The sequence below is a fragment of the Anolis carolinensis genome, chromosome 1 (genome assembly GCF_035594765.1).
Source record: "Anolis carolinensis isolate JA03-04 chromosome 1, rAnoCar3.1.pri, whole genome shotgun sequence".
In the NCBI taxonomy this organism is placed as follows: Eukaryota; Metazoa; Chordata; class Lepidosauria; order Squamata; family Dactyloidae; genus Anolis; species Anolis carolinensis.
The window spans coordinates 237,627,145-237,641,972 of record NC_085841.1 but is presented as its reverse complement, the minus strand read 5'-3'; the positions used below and the strand labels follow the sequence as shown (position 1 = coordinate 237,641,972).

Sequence of the window (14,828 nt, the reverse complement as noted above, 5' to 3'; positions counted from 1 at the left end):
TGGTGCTTGTGGAAGCTGATGATCACCCCTACTTTGCAATGGAGTCTGTACTTTTTGTCTTTGATGTATTAACAAGGTATCTTGGCTAGTCATGTGCATTCGGGGCAAACCTTGATCCGCTTCGTGTCCCGGCAATCGGTGGGGTCCCCGATCCGTTTTGACTGAGCGTCCCAAAATCGAGAGGGCAGATATTTGTGCTCCGTCTTTGGTATCGAAGGATCCGTTTTCTTCTAGCCCATTATTGGAGGGGGTGTCACCCGTAGGCCCAAAGCGCCAGGGCCTATGGGTACAGGCTTTGGGCCTACATACCTGGGCCTGGCAGGGCCTGCAGTTGAGCGTCGAGTAAAGAGCATTCCTTACTCGGCACTTGGCTGCAGGCCCTGCCAGACCCAGGCACGTAGGCCCAAAGCCTGCACCCACAGGCCCAAAGCGCCTGCAGCCGAGCACGAAGTAAGGAGCACTCCTTATTGGGCACGTAGCTGCAGGCCCTGCCAGAACCGGCACTTTGGGCATACGTCGATCCGAAAAGCAAGCTTGCATGGAACAGATGAGACAAATTTCAGGCCCATGTCTAATCTAGACTACATTCATCTTCACTGTAGGCAGACATTACTGCTAGAAGGAGCAGTCTTTCTAAAGTATCAGCACAGTTCAAACAGGACCTTTTCTCAAGCACCTCCATGCTTATAGTTTGGAAGAAACTATGGGCAAAAAGAAATACAGTAGAGTCTCACTTATCCAACATTCACTTATCCAACGTTCTGGACTACCCAACACATTTTTGTAGTCAATGTTTTCAATACATCGTGATATTTTTTTGCTAAATTCATAAATACAGTAATAACAACATAACATTACTGCATATTGAACTACTTTTTCTGTCAAATTTGTTGTTAAACATGATGTTTTGGTGCTTAATTTGTAAAATCATATCCTAATTTAGGCTTCTCCTTAATCTCTCCTTATTATCCAACATATTCGCTTATCCAACATTCTGCCGGCCTGTTTATGTTGGATAATTGAGACTCTACTGTAGCAAGTTTGATTAGGCCTTCCTCATCATCCATACTTCAGTTTTAATTCACAGGTAGTTTATAACTAATGATAGGCTCAACAGTTGAAACTAATTGCTTAGAAAGAGGGGGGGGGGGGAAGTTGGCTTAGGTGTGGAAAGCAGTAAGAGGTGAATCTTCATAAAACTGACAGTCAAGAAAGGTAGGAACATTTTTATTACAAAATAAGTATTCATCAAAAACTCATACACCAAGCCATTGTTTATTCCTCCTTGGGGGAAAATATCCTGTATAGTTTAGTAGTACCATGTGTAGAATTATGCAATATTAGACAATTTACTAATCCTAGAGATACTACAGAGCAGCTGCCCCCCCCAACCTTGTATCTAGAGAAGAGCAATTGAAATGCAAAAGTTTCTGTATCGCCATAGTCAGATAGACTGATTGCATCATCCCTGAAGGTTTCAGAGGCTGATGCCATCATTTCGTACATGGTATGGGTACCAGTTATGTGATTCCTTCTACTTTTTTTCAGGTAGAAATGGCTTGGAGGGCTATGTGATGTTGGGGGTGCTTTGGACACAATGGTAGGAGGGGGAAAAATCAACCTACGGAGATAAAAAGTAGATATGAAGTGGCATGAGGGTAACTTATACTTCTGTATGCCACAAACGGAATGGGAACCACTGTCTTGACATACATATTTGAATATATTCTCAGTATGGTTCTACCCCATCAGCATTTTTCTCCATGATAGACTAGCTGCTCAGTTAATTTTATAAACTGAATTACGAGTAGGGAGGGCTCTTTGGTTTGATTGGGCAGCCACCCAGAAGAAAATCCACTGAGCCTGAAACAATTCTCTCTGCTAGGAGAAGTTCAGCTATGTCTCATGGGAAAGGCTGACTTCTCTCATGATTCTCCCTCGCTGTCTTCTGCCAGCACCTCTTGGCTGGACCGGGAGTGAGCCAAAGACTGTGACTGGCTCAGGACTGACCCAAAGAACAAGGACCGGAACTGCAAAAGAAACAAAGGCAAAGGCAAAAACAATGTCTTGGACCATCATTGAAAAATGGTTTAGAAAGCAGAAGATATTATCATAATCATCATCATTGTTATTTGTACAATGCTTTTCTCTCTTGATCAAGACCCAAAGTGGCCCACAGCCTTAAAAACAATACAATTTAAAACCTACAAAATATTAATATTACAATAGAATTAAACACACAATTAATAGAGTAAGTCAGTTAACATTACATTAAACAAATAACTAAAATTGTTATAAAAGATTATTCTGAGATCTTCCTGCAATCATCACTGAAACTAGGCAGAGAGAAAATCAATATACAGAAATGCTTTAAAATGCAGCTGGTAGTCCATGTGGGAAGAACTTCAGCATTTTATCCCTGTTCCTCCCAGCCAGTCCAAAACTAACACTGCTTTCCAAATGTACGGTTTCTACCACACCCTTACAGTTTTGAAAGCCCAGATTTTGCAACACTTACAGTGAACAAAGCCCAAGTGCTGTCAATTTTTGAATGTGTAATTAATGGCTATGCTCCAGCGACATTAATAACGACAGGGAACAATACAGCTATAAGTGAAGGAAGTCCACTTTATTTCAGTGGAACTGAGAACTAGCCTATAATTCCATCAGAGCAACCAAGGAAGCTTCACTACGAATAGGTACCTAGGATAATTGCAGTTATGTACCATCTTGCAATAACCTGCAGAAGAACAGCAAGGGTTTTAACTATTTTTAATACTGCTAATATTTAATTCTATTTTAATGCTTATATATTTTTAGATTTTAAATTGTATTGTATTGGTTTTACCATAAGCTACTTTTGAGACTCTTTAAGATAGAAAATGTAGGATAATAATGATAATACCAATAATAAGGTAAAGGTTTCCCCCTGACATTAAGTCTAGTCATGTCCGACTCTGAGGGTTGGTGCTCATCTCCGTTTCTAAGCCGAAGAGCCCACCTCCAAGGTCATGTGGCTGGCATGACTGCATGGAGCACTGTTACCTTCCCGCTGGAGTGGTACCTATTGATCTACTCACATTTGCATGTTTTTGAACTGCTCGGTTAGCAGAAGCTGGGGCTAAGAGCAGGAGCTCACCCCGCCCCCCAGATTCGTACTGCTGACCTTTTGGTCAGCAGATTCAGCAGCTCAGCGGTTTAACCTGCTGCGCCACGGGAGGTTAAATAATATACTGCAAAATTGCATTGCAGCTGCTAGTTTTCTGTCTTGAAATGAATGCCCCTCTTTGCCTAATATGACAGGTACCCTTTAAATCATTTTACATGTACCTAGGAGAACTACAAAACAGCAGATTGGCAGGGCCACATTCTTCACCTCGTGTCTATAGTTTGTCTGTGGTAGCCCTTTAATACGTACCCTTTTCTGTGGCGGCGTGCCAGGGACAGTCCCCTCGTGATCACTGTCTGGCTCTTGTGCTTCTGAACTTGTGGGCCCCATAGGGAAGGTGGGGCTGGGAAGCGGTTCTGTCCCTGCGGGGCCACCACATGTTGTTTCCATGGCTATCATGTAGTCATCAATATCATCACCGGTGAAGTCATATGCAGGGGCAAGGGGCTTTGGAGTGCTGTCAGGAAAGAAAACAGCACAAAGAGGCACTCTGTCAACCCAAGGAAAGCTTCCTCTCAAGAAAGGCCTGGTATATTTCTATTAAGTAGGCCCTGCTCTCAGAAATAAATATTTGGCACTCGCTACCTCTCACTCATAATTTAAAACTACAGTGGCAGGAAAATGGGTCTAACCATGACAGGAAAATGCTTCATTATAACCCTGTGATGCCAAGCAATTTCAAAAGTAACCAAGGTAACCATCTATTATTTGCCAAAACAGCAGCTCAGGACTGCAGAGCGGGAGAGAGATCTGCTTAATAGGCAATAAAAATTCCTATTACAAATTGACACTAGCACACAGCTTTAATCCTGTTGTATCGGGCAAAGAGAGGCAGCGATCAGGTCTCTTTCCCTTGAACTCCACCCCACTCCATGTTTAAAGAGCAGAACCCATGCTTACCATGAGGTCATTTGGGAACTGCAGCTCTCTGGTTCTTCAAGGGTAGCCAAGACCAGGTGCACCTGGAGGACAGCATCGTCCAAGGTAAAGATAGCTGGCCTGCAGGAAGATAGTTGATGTGAGGGTGGCTCAAAAGATTTAGGGGCTAAGAAAAATCAGCAATGGCAAGGTATCGCCAGCAAGTCTAGCCAGGTATCACATCCTTGATAGAAAAGTGACATAGGAAAGCTGACTGCAATCTATTTGCAGGGTAGAAAAACAAACCAAGATGACTCTTACTAAGAACCTATGAGCACCATATGCTGGATCAGCCCAAAGGGCCATCTATTATTTTGATTGTGCTTTTTCTGAATGGCAGTGGCTTGCGCTGGATATGTCTCTTCCATGTGATCTCTTCCAATTCTACTACACTATAATTCTATTCCAGCATCCGATTTCCCACTGTGACCAGTCAGATGCCTCTACTTGGTGCACAAGCAGGGCATGAAGGCAATGCTCTTGTGCAGCCTCCATTAGACACGAGGCAACATACCACTTAGAAGCTTCTCTAGTGAAGCTTACCTGCCAGGGGTGTCAAAGTAGATATTAAGGGAAAGATTAGATGACTCCGCAAAACTCAGAAGACCCTGAAAGAGAAGAACAGGGAGATGAAAGAAAAAACAGGTCAGGGATAGTAAAGATATCCCCCTTCTCCAGTTAAGGCAAGGAACAGAGAGTATACATACTCGAAATTCCTTGAGACAGAAAGTGATTTGTGCCTCTTGCTTAATGTGGAAGGTCTGAAACTCATCCTCATTTAAGCCTAGCTCTGTCACCATTGTCCGGGTCACCTCTGAGAGAGAGATCATGATTAGAAAATGCTCTCCTGCAGCTGCTTTTTCTGTGTCTATTTTTGCAGGACTGCCAAACAGAGGAAAGGGGACATGACAAGGCCAGTGGCCTGCTAAGCAGAAACCTCCATGCCAGGCACTTGCTTCCCATATCAAGGCTCTTAGCATAAACTAAGGAAGTCTTAGTTATCTTGACAAGCTATAGGGATAAGCTGGAAGTTGGGAAGGTAGGAAACTCACCCGTGTCTCCTTCCAAGTAACTGCGCAAGCTCACCTTCCCAGCTGGGCTGGCAACGAGAGTCACCTCAGCCAAAGCCAGTGGGAAATGCACCACAGCATCCGCCAACAGCCTGAATTGGATGAAGGAGGGATGGGGTGAACGGCGAGGCAAATTTCATGGTTGAAATCCCCAGCTCCCATCTGCACTTACTATTCATTGTCCCCATTCAATTGCAAAAGACAGCCTGTACAAAGCATCCATTGCTCGCCCCCATCCCAGCTTTCCCCAGCACTATGCCCACGCAGCAGCTTCCCACGCTCATCACTTGGCATTAAACAAGTAGTTCAGGAACCTCTCTGGGGGGGAAGGGAAAAAATGATCTGTATTTCCTCCTCCCCCTGATATCCATTGCTTGTGCCATGGATATTAAAATAATATGCAAGGTGAGGTGCTGCACATCTGGACTGCAGGAGCCTGTCCTAAAGTCCCTTCCCCAGTCAGATGAAGCCCTCCTGCCTCCATTGCCATTACCACTACCAAATACAGCAAGGTCTCACCTGGGAGGGGCACGCAGAGCATGGGCACACTGGCTTGTGTCAAAGTCAGCTTGCAGGGATTCACATTCCTGGAATGGCAAGTCATGGGTCTTGACAACACCTGCAGGGGGAAGGGAACTGCAGTGGGTGAGTGAGTGTATGTGTGTCTTCCTGGGAAATGGCCCTGGGGCACTTTCCATCTCTCCAGAGACTCTGAGCCACACAGGGTCAGCTGTAGAGACGGGAAGAGCCGGAGAGGAAGAAGATAGCAATGTTTTTCCTCTCTCAGAGCCTGAAATGGTCCTTATTAAGGGTGGGAATGATTTTTTTAAAACTAAGGATTATTTAAAAAGAATTTTGTTACAGCCAGCTTTTTTAGTTTTTGTGTGTGTGTCAGGAGCGACTTGAGAAACTGCAAGTCGCTTCTGGTGTGAGAGAATTGGCTGTCTGCAAGGACGTTGCCCAGGGGACACCCAAATGTTTGATATTTAACCATCCTTGTGGGAGGCTTCTCTCATGCCCCTGCATGGAGCTGGAGCTGACAGAGGGAGCTCATCCACAGTCTCTCTGGATTTGAACTGGCAACCTTCAGGTCAGCAACTCAGCCTTCAAGTCAGCAGTCCTGCCAGCACAAGGGTTTAACCCCTTGTGCCACCGGGGGCTCCTTATAGCCAGCTAATACTGATTGTATCAATTTTATTTAATATTCACATTTAGTAAGAATGATTATAGCCATGCTACTGCATTTCTCTGTATTGCTGGAGACACAATGCTTTTAGAATTCAACCTTGAAAAAACCCTCTCAGATGTTGAGGGATAATGAGCATTTTCAGGTTACATGACTCAGAATGGGAGTATTCTAAGTATTCCAGTACTGAAGCAAAACCTTCAAGTATTGTGGCCTCTGACTTTTCTAGCTTCTCACGTGTCTCAGAATCCTCTGCCTTCTCCTTCAAGTGAAAAAATAGATGCCTGTTCCAGCTGCAAGCATGCAGTCAGCCAGTCACATGTGAACAAATTGAGGCACCTACACAAATTCATGTTAGATCATTACTTCCTGTAATTTAAAAGTTTAACGTGACAGTTCAGAATAAATGGCTATAGATCTTTCAAATGATGGACAAGCTATAGCCATTTTCCCAAACTTCCCCTAAATCAGATCTTTCTCCAAGTTGCCAAAATGTATGGATTGAGCCAGCAGGAGAACAACGGCTGACCCAGGTTAATACACAGCCCCACTATCTTCACATGACTGGCCCGACTATTAGACTGAGTGAAACAGATACCTTTGGCAAAAGAGCTGTACAGCAACATAAAAAGCAGCAAACCGATGGAGTCACATAAACTTTGGACAGAAATCTCTTTTTCCATGCAATGCTACAGGATTAAAAGCATTTTTTTTAAAATATTGAGACAGACAAGCATAACTATGTCCTTAAATGTTAGATTATTTTATTATACAGTAGAGTCTTACTTATCCAACAATCTGGATTATCCAACGCAGTCTGCCTCCCACCCAGATCCACAGCTATTTCTCTCGGCAGCGAGGACTGAACTTTTTATGGATTTAACTTCTGACAGTGTTGTTACTATAAGTTCATTTTATGCAATTCTATCTTTATTTGTAGTCAATTTTTTTAGTAATCAATGTTTCTGTAGTCAACATTTTCAATATTTTGGTGCTAAATTCGTAAGTACAGCAATTACTATATAACATTACCGTGTATTGAACTGCTTTTTCTGTCGATTTGTTGTAAAACATGATGTTTTGGTGCTTAACTTGCAAAATCATAACGTAATTTGACGTTTAATAGGCTTTCCCTTAATTCCTTCCTTATTATCCAACATTTCTGCTTATCCATGTTCGGCCGGCCAGTTTATGTTGGATAAGCAAGACTCTACTGTATTTTAATGAAGGGTCAGAAGACAGTTTCGCCTCAAGACTTCAAAATGCCCTACAACAGACCCAATGTGGTATTACTCATATGGAGGAAAAGGAAATCCCTTAATGGGCTTTAGAGAAACAGAACAATTTGGGATATATTCCATAAACTACAAGGCCTCAAGGATGATCTGAATTTTGGCAGGATGTGTGAAGTTGTACCATGGCTGTTTTATAGATACCAACCCATCCTCACCGTACCCGCAGAGTAAGAAGGAATGCAATCTGCATGTGAGTTCACCAGGAGACCTAGTCCAACACAGCTGTGTGCTCTCTATGTTGTTTTACTCCTGAAGACAGGGTTAAGGGAACCTTTGCACAGACAGTCCATGAGTTACTAACATCCGACTTACCCCCATTCTTAACTGTGAATTGTATGTGAGACAACAAGAAGTGAGAGAAATCTACACCTTGGAAGGGAAATTCAGACCTGAGTTATCATGAGAAAAAGGTGTCTCCGCTGAAGCTTTATCCCCAATCCTTGTTTCCACAACAAACCAAATTTTTCAAAATCCAATGATCCCAGGATAGAAAGTAAGGTGAAATGTTCTGAACAGGGGCATAGAGAGCAAAACAAACACCACAGGGGTGTTAACCCTTCCCTATGCTATCCAAAGATAGATAGATAGATAGTGTTATGATTGAGCCTCGTGGCTCTGTTTCTGACAGGCGTGGGCGTAAGACTCCTCGAGAGTCGGATACTCTCGAGGAGCGAGAGAGAAAAAGACTGCGAGACATATTTGCAGCACCCTCTGACGAAGAGTCTTTTGAAGGGTTCACGGAGAGAATGGAGGAAGGGCTGGTTAGCTCAGAGGAGGATGAGATGGATTGGACTCGGGTAAGGGAGGAATTGGGGGCCACTGGCCATGATGGGGCAGAAGATGAATGGGGACCTTCAGGATTAGACCCATGGCGTAGCTGGAGGGATGGGACGGGATCCACAGCTGGAGATGCTGTTGGGCGTAGTCAGAGGTGTTCCAGCTCTGACGAGGAAAGTGATGAGGAAACGCCCGGGTTAAGGAGGGCAGCTGACAGTGATGAAGATTTGTAACTGGCATAAAATGGGACTTGGGAGCAATTGCAAATTGCGTCGGGCAAGGTAATCTGGGCAAACGCTTGGGATTCGTGTGTGTGTGTGGGACGCTTCCCTGAAGACTTGTGTACTTTCCTGTGCTGAGACGTAAGTTGATTGGAATCCAGGGTCAGACGGCGGGAGGGATTGTGTGGGCATTTGTTTGTGCAAACCTGTGCTTACTCTTATTAGCTTGACCTTCCGTCGTCTTCCTGACGGACGCCATCTCCTGCTTTGAGAACTCGGACTGAACTGACCACGGCTTGTCTTCCCCCCTTCTTGGACTTGGAAAAACTACAAACGTCTGCTTCTGGCTTTGATCTACGGAACGGAACTGGTCTACTCTACTGCTAAAATCCCTGGCTGCGTCTGCTCGTGTTGGAGATCCTGTCTGCTGTGTGTGCGTGTGGGAGCGACGCAAGTTACTCTAAACACAGTGTTGGCAGCAGAGAGGAATCTGCTGCCAATTAGTTGCATTCCTTGTATCTTTTGTTCCTTGGCTTTCGTTTTGTTTATACCCAGGCTGAAGAAAGCAGTTTTGTTTTTACCCGGATTAAACTCCGGTTTAATCCGGTTTATCTTTTGAACATTTACTTTTGCCCCTTTTTGCTCCTAAAGGCAAAAACTGCCTGGCCCTTGTGTTTTACGGGCATTTTTGAGTTCTGTAATCTAATAAACTCTGTTACTTTGAATCTTGTGGCGTTCTGTCCTTGACAGATTGCCCGACGCCCATAAAAGGTTTATTGCAGCAATAAACCCGTCAGGAAGACGATGGATGAGTTAAGGGTCAAATTAGACCAATTGCAAACGGCTTTTACCGTTAGCCAAACCGCTCATGCCGTGAAAGGACATGTTTTGACTCCTGAACGCTTTGACGGAACCAGGTGCAAGTTGCCAACCTTTTTGGCACAAGTGGAGCTTTATTTTTCTCAGCTCAGTGCTCATGCTTATCCTACAGACACTAGCAAAGTGGCCTTTATTTTGAGTTTGTTGACCGGTCCCGCAGGACAATGGGCCACTAATTTAATTTTGGGAAATGACCCAGTCAAGGACAATTTGAATAATTTCAAAAAGTTGTTAACTGATACTTTTGGGGATCCTCTCCGCACGGAGAACGCTGGGTGGGCTCTGTATCGGTTGAAACAGGGAAAGGGGACTGTTTTGGATTACTTAAATAAGTTTAACCTGTATCGCCACCAGCTGGATTGGGGGGAAAATGCATTCATGCTTTTATTTACTGCCGGGCTAAGTGATATGCTCCAGGATGAATTAGCACGCTTGGAGCCGGCTGAAAGCTGGGACGCCTTAGTAGCTAAGGTGCTGCGTTTAGACGCAAGGTTCGAGGCTCGTAAACATTCAAAAGCAATGTGTGCGCCACCCATGCATGTAACCAGGGCACCTGTGGTGATGGGGGAAGAGCCCATGGAGCTTGGGGTCTTTAAAAAGCTGTCTACAGAGGAAAAGAGCCGTAGGAGGCAGCTGGGCTTGTGTTTGTACTGTGGGAATGCTGGGCATTTTGCCAAAAGTTGTAATGTGAAACCTTCCCAGCTTTCGGGAAAAGGCCAGCCCTAGTGCGACGTGAGTCCAACGCACTAGGGCTCCTCAAGCAGTCAACTGAGGGGAGGAAGCATGTTTTCGTACCCATTACATTATCTGTTGGGGGAAGGGAACTTGTTTCTACTTTGGCACTGCTGGACTCAGGAGCCACGGTCTCTTATGTAGATATTGAGTTTGCTAAGAAGCATGGCATTCCTAAGGTGCGCAAGGCATGCGACGTGTGGGTGGAAGGAGCAGATGGGAGACTGCTGGAGACTGGGGTGGTTAACCAGGAAACCTCGGCAGTAACGTGGGAGGTGCAGGGAGTAACGGGAACGTTTGTATGGGATATTACGAGCTTGCCTAGATATGATGTGATCCTGGGGATGGATTGGCTAGCTGTAGTAAACCCACAAGTAGATTGGGCAACACGTAAAGTGATTTTAAAGAGGCAGGATTGTTGCACTCTAAATGTTACTCATTCTGATATGGAGGGAGTGCCTGCTGAGTATGGGGAGTTCTCTGATGTATTTTGTAAAAAAGAAGCGGACAAATTACCACCGCACAGGCCATATGATTGCGCCATCAAGTTGGCAGAAGGTGCGAAACTGCCAGCAGGGAGGCTGTATGCCTTGACTGTACCGGAAAGGCAAGCTTTGCGGGAGTTTCTAGATGAAAATTTAGCCAAGGGGTTTATTCGCCCATCTAGTTCTCCAACTGCGGCACCAGTATTCTTTGTAGCCAAAAAGACTGGGGAACTTAGGCTGGTCTGCGACTATCGGATCCTAAACAAATACACCATTCGGGATAGGTACCCGCTCCCTTTAATCTCGGAACTGTTATCAAGGGTGCAAGGGGCTAAGGTCTTTACCAAGCTTGACCTGCGGGGGGCCTATAACTTAATCCGTATACGGGAAGGGGATGAATGGAAGACGGCATTTAACACGTGTTTCGGATGCCACGAGTTCCGAGTCATGCCTTTTGGGCTTTGTAATGCTCCTGCGGTCTTCCAGAGGTTCATGAACGATGTGTTCAGGGACCTAATTGACCAATTTTTAGTGATTTATTTGGATGATATCTTGATTTTTTCTAAGGACGAGAAAGAACATCGTCAACATGTCAAGCAGGTTCTGCACCGACTGCGGGCTAATGGGCTTTTCGCCAAGGCTTCCAAGTGCGTCTTTCATGTGCCTGAAGTGGAGTTCCTAGGTCATGTAGTGTCAGGTAGGGAACTTAAAATGGACCCACATAAGGTTGACGCCGTCAACTCATGGCAGGAGCTGAAGACTAAGAAGGATGTACAAAGGTTCTTAGGTTTCGCTAATTACTACCGGGAGTTTATTCCGAATTTTGCAAAGCTCACGGTACCTTTGACGCAGCTTCTGCGCAAGAAACAGCCATTTGTGTGGGGGCGGGAAGCTCACGAGGCATTTCTACAACTTAAGTCTAGTTTTCAATCGGACAACATACTAACCCATCCTGATGTTGACAAACCGTTTGTGGTAGAAGCGGATGCTTCTAGCTACGCGTTGGGGGCTGTATTGTCTCAGAAGGATTCCTCAGGGACCTTGCGTCCCTGTGGATTTTACTCGCGGCAACTAACACCCTTCGAGCAGAACTATACCATATGGGAGAAGGAGTTGTTGGCGATTAAGGTGGCGTTTGAGGTGTGGCGGCACTGGCTTGAAGGGGCACGGCACCAGATCGTGGTCAGGTCTGATCATAAGAACTTAGAGCACTTGCAAACAGCAAAGAAGTTAAACCAGCGTCAAATCCGCTGGGCTTTGTTTTTCTCCAGGTTTAACTTCAAGGTGCAGTTCGTGGAGGGGAAGGCAAACTTGCGGGCCGATGCTTTATCCCGCAAGCCAGAATTTAAGACCAATGAGCAGGTAGTATGTCAGACCATCTTGCCTACTGCCTCGCTGTGTGTTGTAGATAATGAGCTCGGGTTACATGACCAGATCCTTGAGGCTCAGAAAGATGATGTGTGGACTCAGGAGCAACTGATGTTGCTCTCAGCAGGTAACCGTACCATACTGCCGCATCTCCAAGATCAAGACGGGGTATTGGTGCGTAGGGGGCAGGTTTACGTACCAGTGGGGGCCCTCAGGTTGGAGGTGATTAGAGCCCACCATGACGAACCCATGGCTGGGCACTTTGGCAGGTTCAAGACCGTACAGCTTATCACCAGGAGCTACTGGTGGCCAAAGATGCGGCAAGACATTCTGCGCTTTTGTGACAGCTGCGCCGTTTGCCAGCAAAGTAAGACGCCTGTTGGGCGCCCTAGAGGGTTGTTGTCGTCTTTACCTGTTCCGGAGAGGCCATGGCAAATCATTTCCATGGATTTCATTTCAGATTTGCCTAAGTCTGGGGGTTATACTTGTATTTGGGTGGTGGTGGATTTATTTAGTAAACTGGCTCATTTTATTCCTTGTTCAACCATTCCGGCGGCCCCTACGTTGGCCTTACTATTTACAAAGCACATCTATCGCTTGCACGGAGCACCCGAGGTGATTATTTCCGATAGGGCTCCGCAATTTGTGTCACGCTTTTGGAAACACTTCCATGAGTGCTTGGGGACTAAGTTAAACGTGTCGTCCGCCTTCCATCCGCAAACGGATGGACAGTCGGAACGGGTTAATGGGCTCTTAGAGCAGTATTTGCGTTGTTTTTGTTTAGATCAACCCACGGCTTGGGTGAAGTGGTTACCGGTGGCGGAATTTGCTTACAACAATGCGGTGCACACGTCTAGTCAGCATACGCCGTTTGAGCTTACTTATGGCTTTCACCCACGGGGAGGTGTGGCGCCGTCGACCAATGTGGTCTCTTCGGACCCTGTGTACCGCTCTACGGAAATGGCTGCATTGCATGATGTTGCCCGTCGCTTACTGTTGGAAGCTAAGGCAACGCAGAAGACTCAGGCTGACCGCCACAGGCAGGCAGGGGAGGAGTTGGAAGAAGGGGATTTGGTGTGGTTATCTTCCAAACATATTAAACAGGCTGGGGGAAAGTTTGCGCCTCGGTATTTGGGTCCCTTTCCTATCGTTAAAAAGATTTCTTCTGTTGCGTTTCGTTTGCGTTTACCGTCTAGTTTAAAGGTCCATCCAGTCTTTCATCGTTCGCTGTTGAAACTTGATACCTCTAGTCGTCGTGGTGCTATAGCGGAGGGTATCACTGCCACTTCTCCGCCATCGGGGGAGGAGGCCTTTGTGAGAGGGGATAGTGTTATGATTGAGCCTCGTGGCTCTGTTTCTGACAGGCGTGGGCGTAAGACTCCTCGAGAGTCGGATACTCTCGAGGAGCGAGAGAGAAAAAGACTGCGAGACATATTTGCAGCACCCTCTGACGAAGAGTCTTTTGAAGGGTTCACGGAGAGAATGGAGGAAGGGCTGGTTAGCTCAGAGGAGGATGAGATGGATTGGACTCGGGTAAGGGAGGAATTGGGGGCCACTGGCCATGATGGGGCAGAAGATGAATGGGGACCTTCAGGATTAGACCCATGGCGTAGCTGGAGGGATGGGACGGGATCCACAGCTGGAGATGCTGTTGGGCGTAGTCAGAGGTGTTCCAGCTCTGACGAGGAAAGTGATGAGGAAACGCCCGGGTTAAGGAGGGCAGCTGACAGTGATGAAGATTTGTAACTGGCATAAAATGGGACTTGGGAGCAATTGCAAATTGCGTCGGGCAAGGTAATCTGGGCAAACGCTTGGGATTCGTGTGTGTGTGTGGGACGCTTCCCTGAAGACTTGTGTACTTTCCTGTGCTGAGACGTAAGTTGATTGGAATCCAGGGTCAGACGGCGGGAGGGATTGTGTGGGCATTTGTTTGTGCAAACCTGTGCTTACTCTTATTAGCTTGACCTTCCGTCGTCTTCCTGACGGACGCCATCTCCTGCTTTGAGAACTCGGACTGAACTGACCACGGCTTGTCTTCCCCCCTTCTTGGACTTGGAAAAACTACAAACGTCTGCTTCTGGCTTTGATCTACGGAACGGAACTGGTCTACTCTACTGCTAAAATCCCTGGCTGCGTCTGCTCGTGTTGGAGATCCTGTCTGCTGTGTGTGCGTGTGGGAGCGACGCAAGTTACTCTAAACACAGTGTTGGCAGCAGAGAGGAATCTGCTGCCAATTAGTTGCATTCCTTGTATCTTTTGTTCCTTGGCTTTCGTTTTGTTTATACCCAGGCTGAAGAAAGCAGTTTTGTTTTTACCCGGATTAAACTCCGGTTTAATCCGGTTTATCTTTTGAACATTTACTTTTGCCCCTTTTTGCTCCTAAAGGCAAAAACTGCCTGGCCCTTGTGTTTTACGGGCATTTTTGAGTTCTGTAATCTAATAAACTCTGTTACTTTGAATCTTGTGGCGTTCTGTCCTTGACAGATAGACTTAAAAATGTACCTGTTCTGACTTATATACAACTTCAATTTAAGAACAAACCTACAGAACCTATCTTGTTTGTAACCTGGGGACTGCCCGTATTTCCACATTTCCTGACTGTTAGTCTTGTAGTACAGGGCTGATGGGTGTTGTAGGCTGAAGCAACTGGCACACAATTTATTTCCCCTTTTGGCTTCGGGGTTGTTGTTGTTTATTTGTTCAGTTGCTTCTGACTCTTTGTGACCTC

The 14,828-nt window shown here is 45.8% G+C and overlaps 1 protein-coding gene across 5 annotated transcripts in view; it reads right to left on the bottom strand.

Moving 5' to 3' along the window:
- Positions 1-1,365: 1,365 nt before the first annotated feature.
- The window catches only part of rad9a (RAD9 checkpoint clamp component A), a 68,014-nt gene continuing 54,551 nt past the window's right edge, over positions 1,366-14,828 (bottom strand). For all 5 annotated transcript variants that reach the window (XM_062967189.1, XM_062967190.1, XM_062967191.1 and 2 more), the window contains 7 exons: positions 5,677-5,776; positions 5,140-5,249; positions 4,795-4,901; positions 4,631-4,695; positions 4,070-4,168; positions 3,419-3,626; positions 1,366-2,030 (listed from right to left, as the gene is read on the bottom strand). In XM_062967189.1, the coding sequence (XP_062823259.1) occupies positions 1,926-2,030; positions 3,419-3,626; positions 4,070-4,168; positions 4,631-4,695; positions 4,795-4,901; positions 5,140-5,249; positions 5,677-5,776 (794 nt within the window). In that variant the 3' untranslated portion in view covers positions 1,366-1,925. The remainder of the gene's footprint in view (positions 2,031-3,418; positions 3,627-4,069; positions 4,169-4,630; positions 4,696-4,794; positions 4,902-5,139; positions 5,250-5,676; positions 5,777-14,828) is intronic.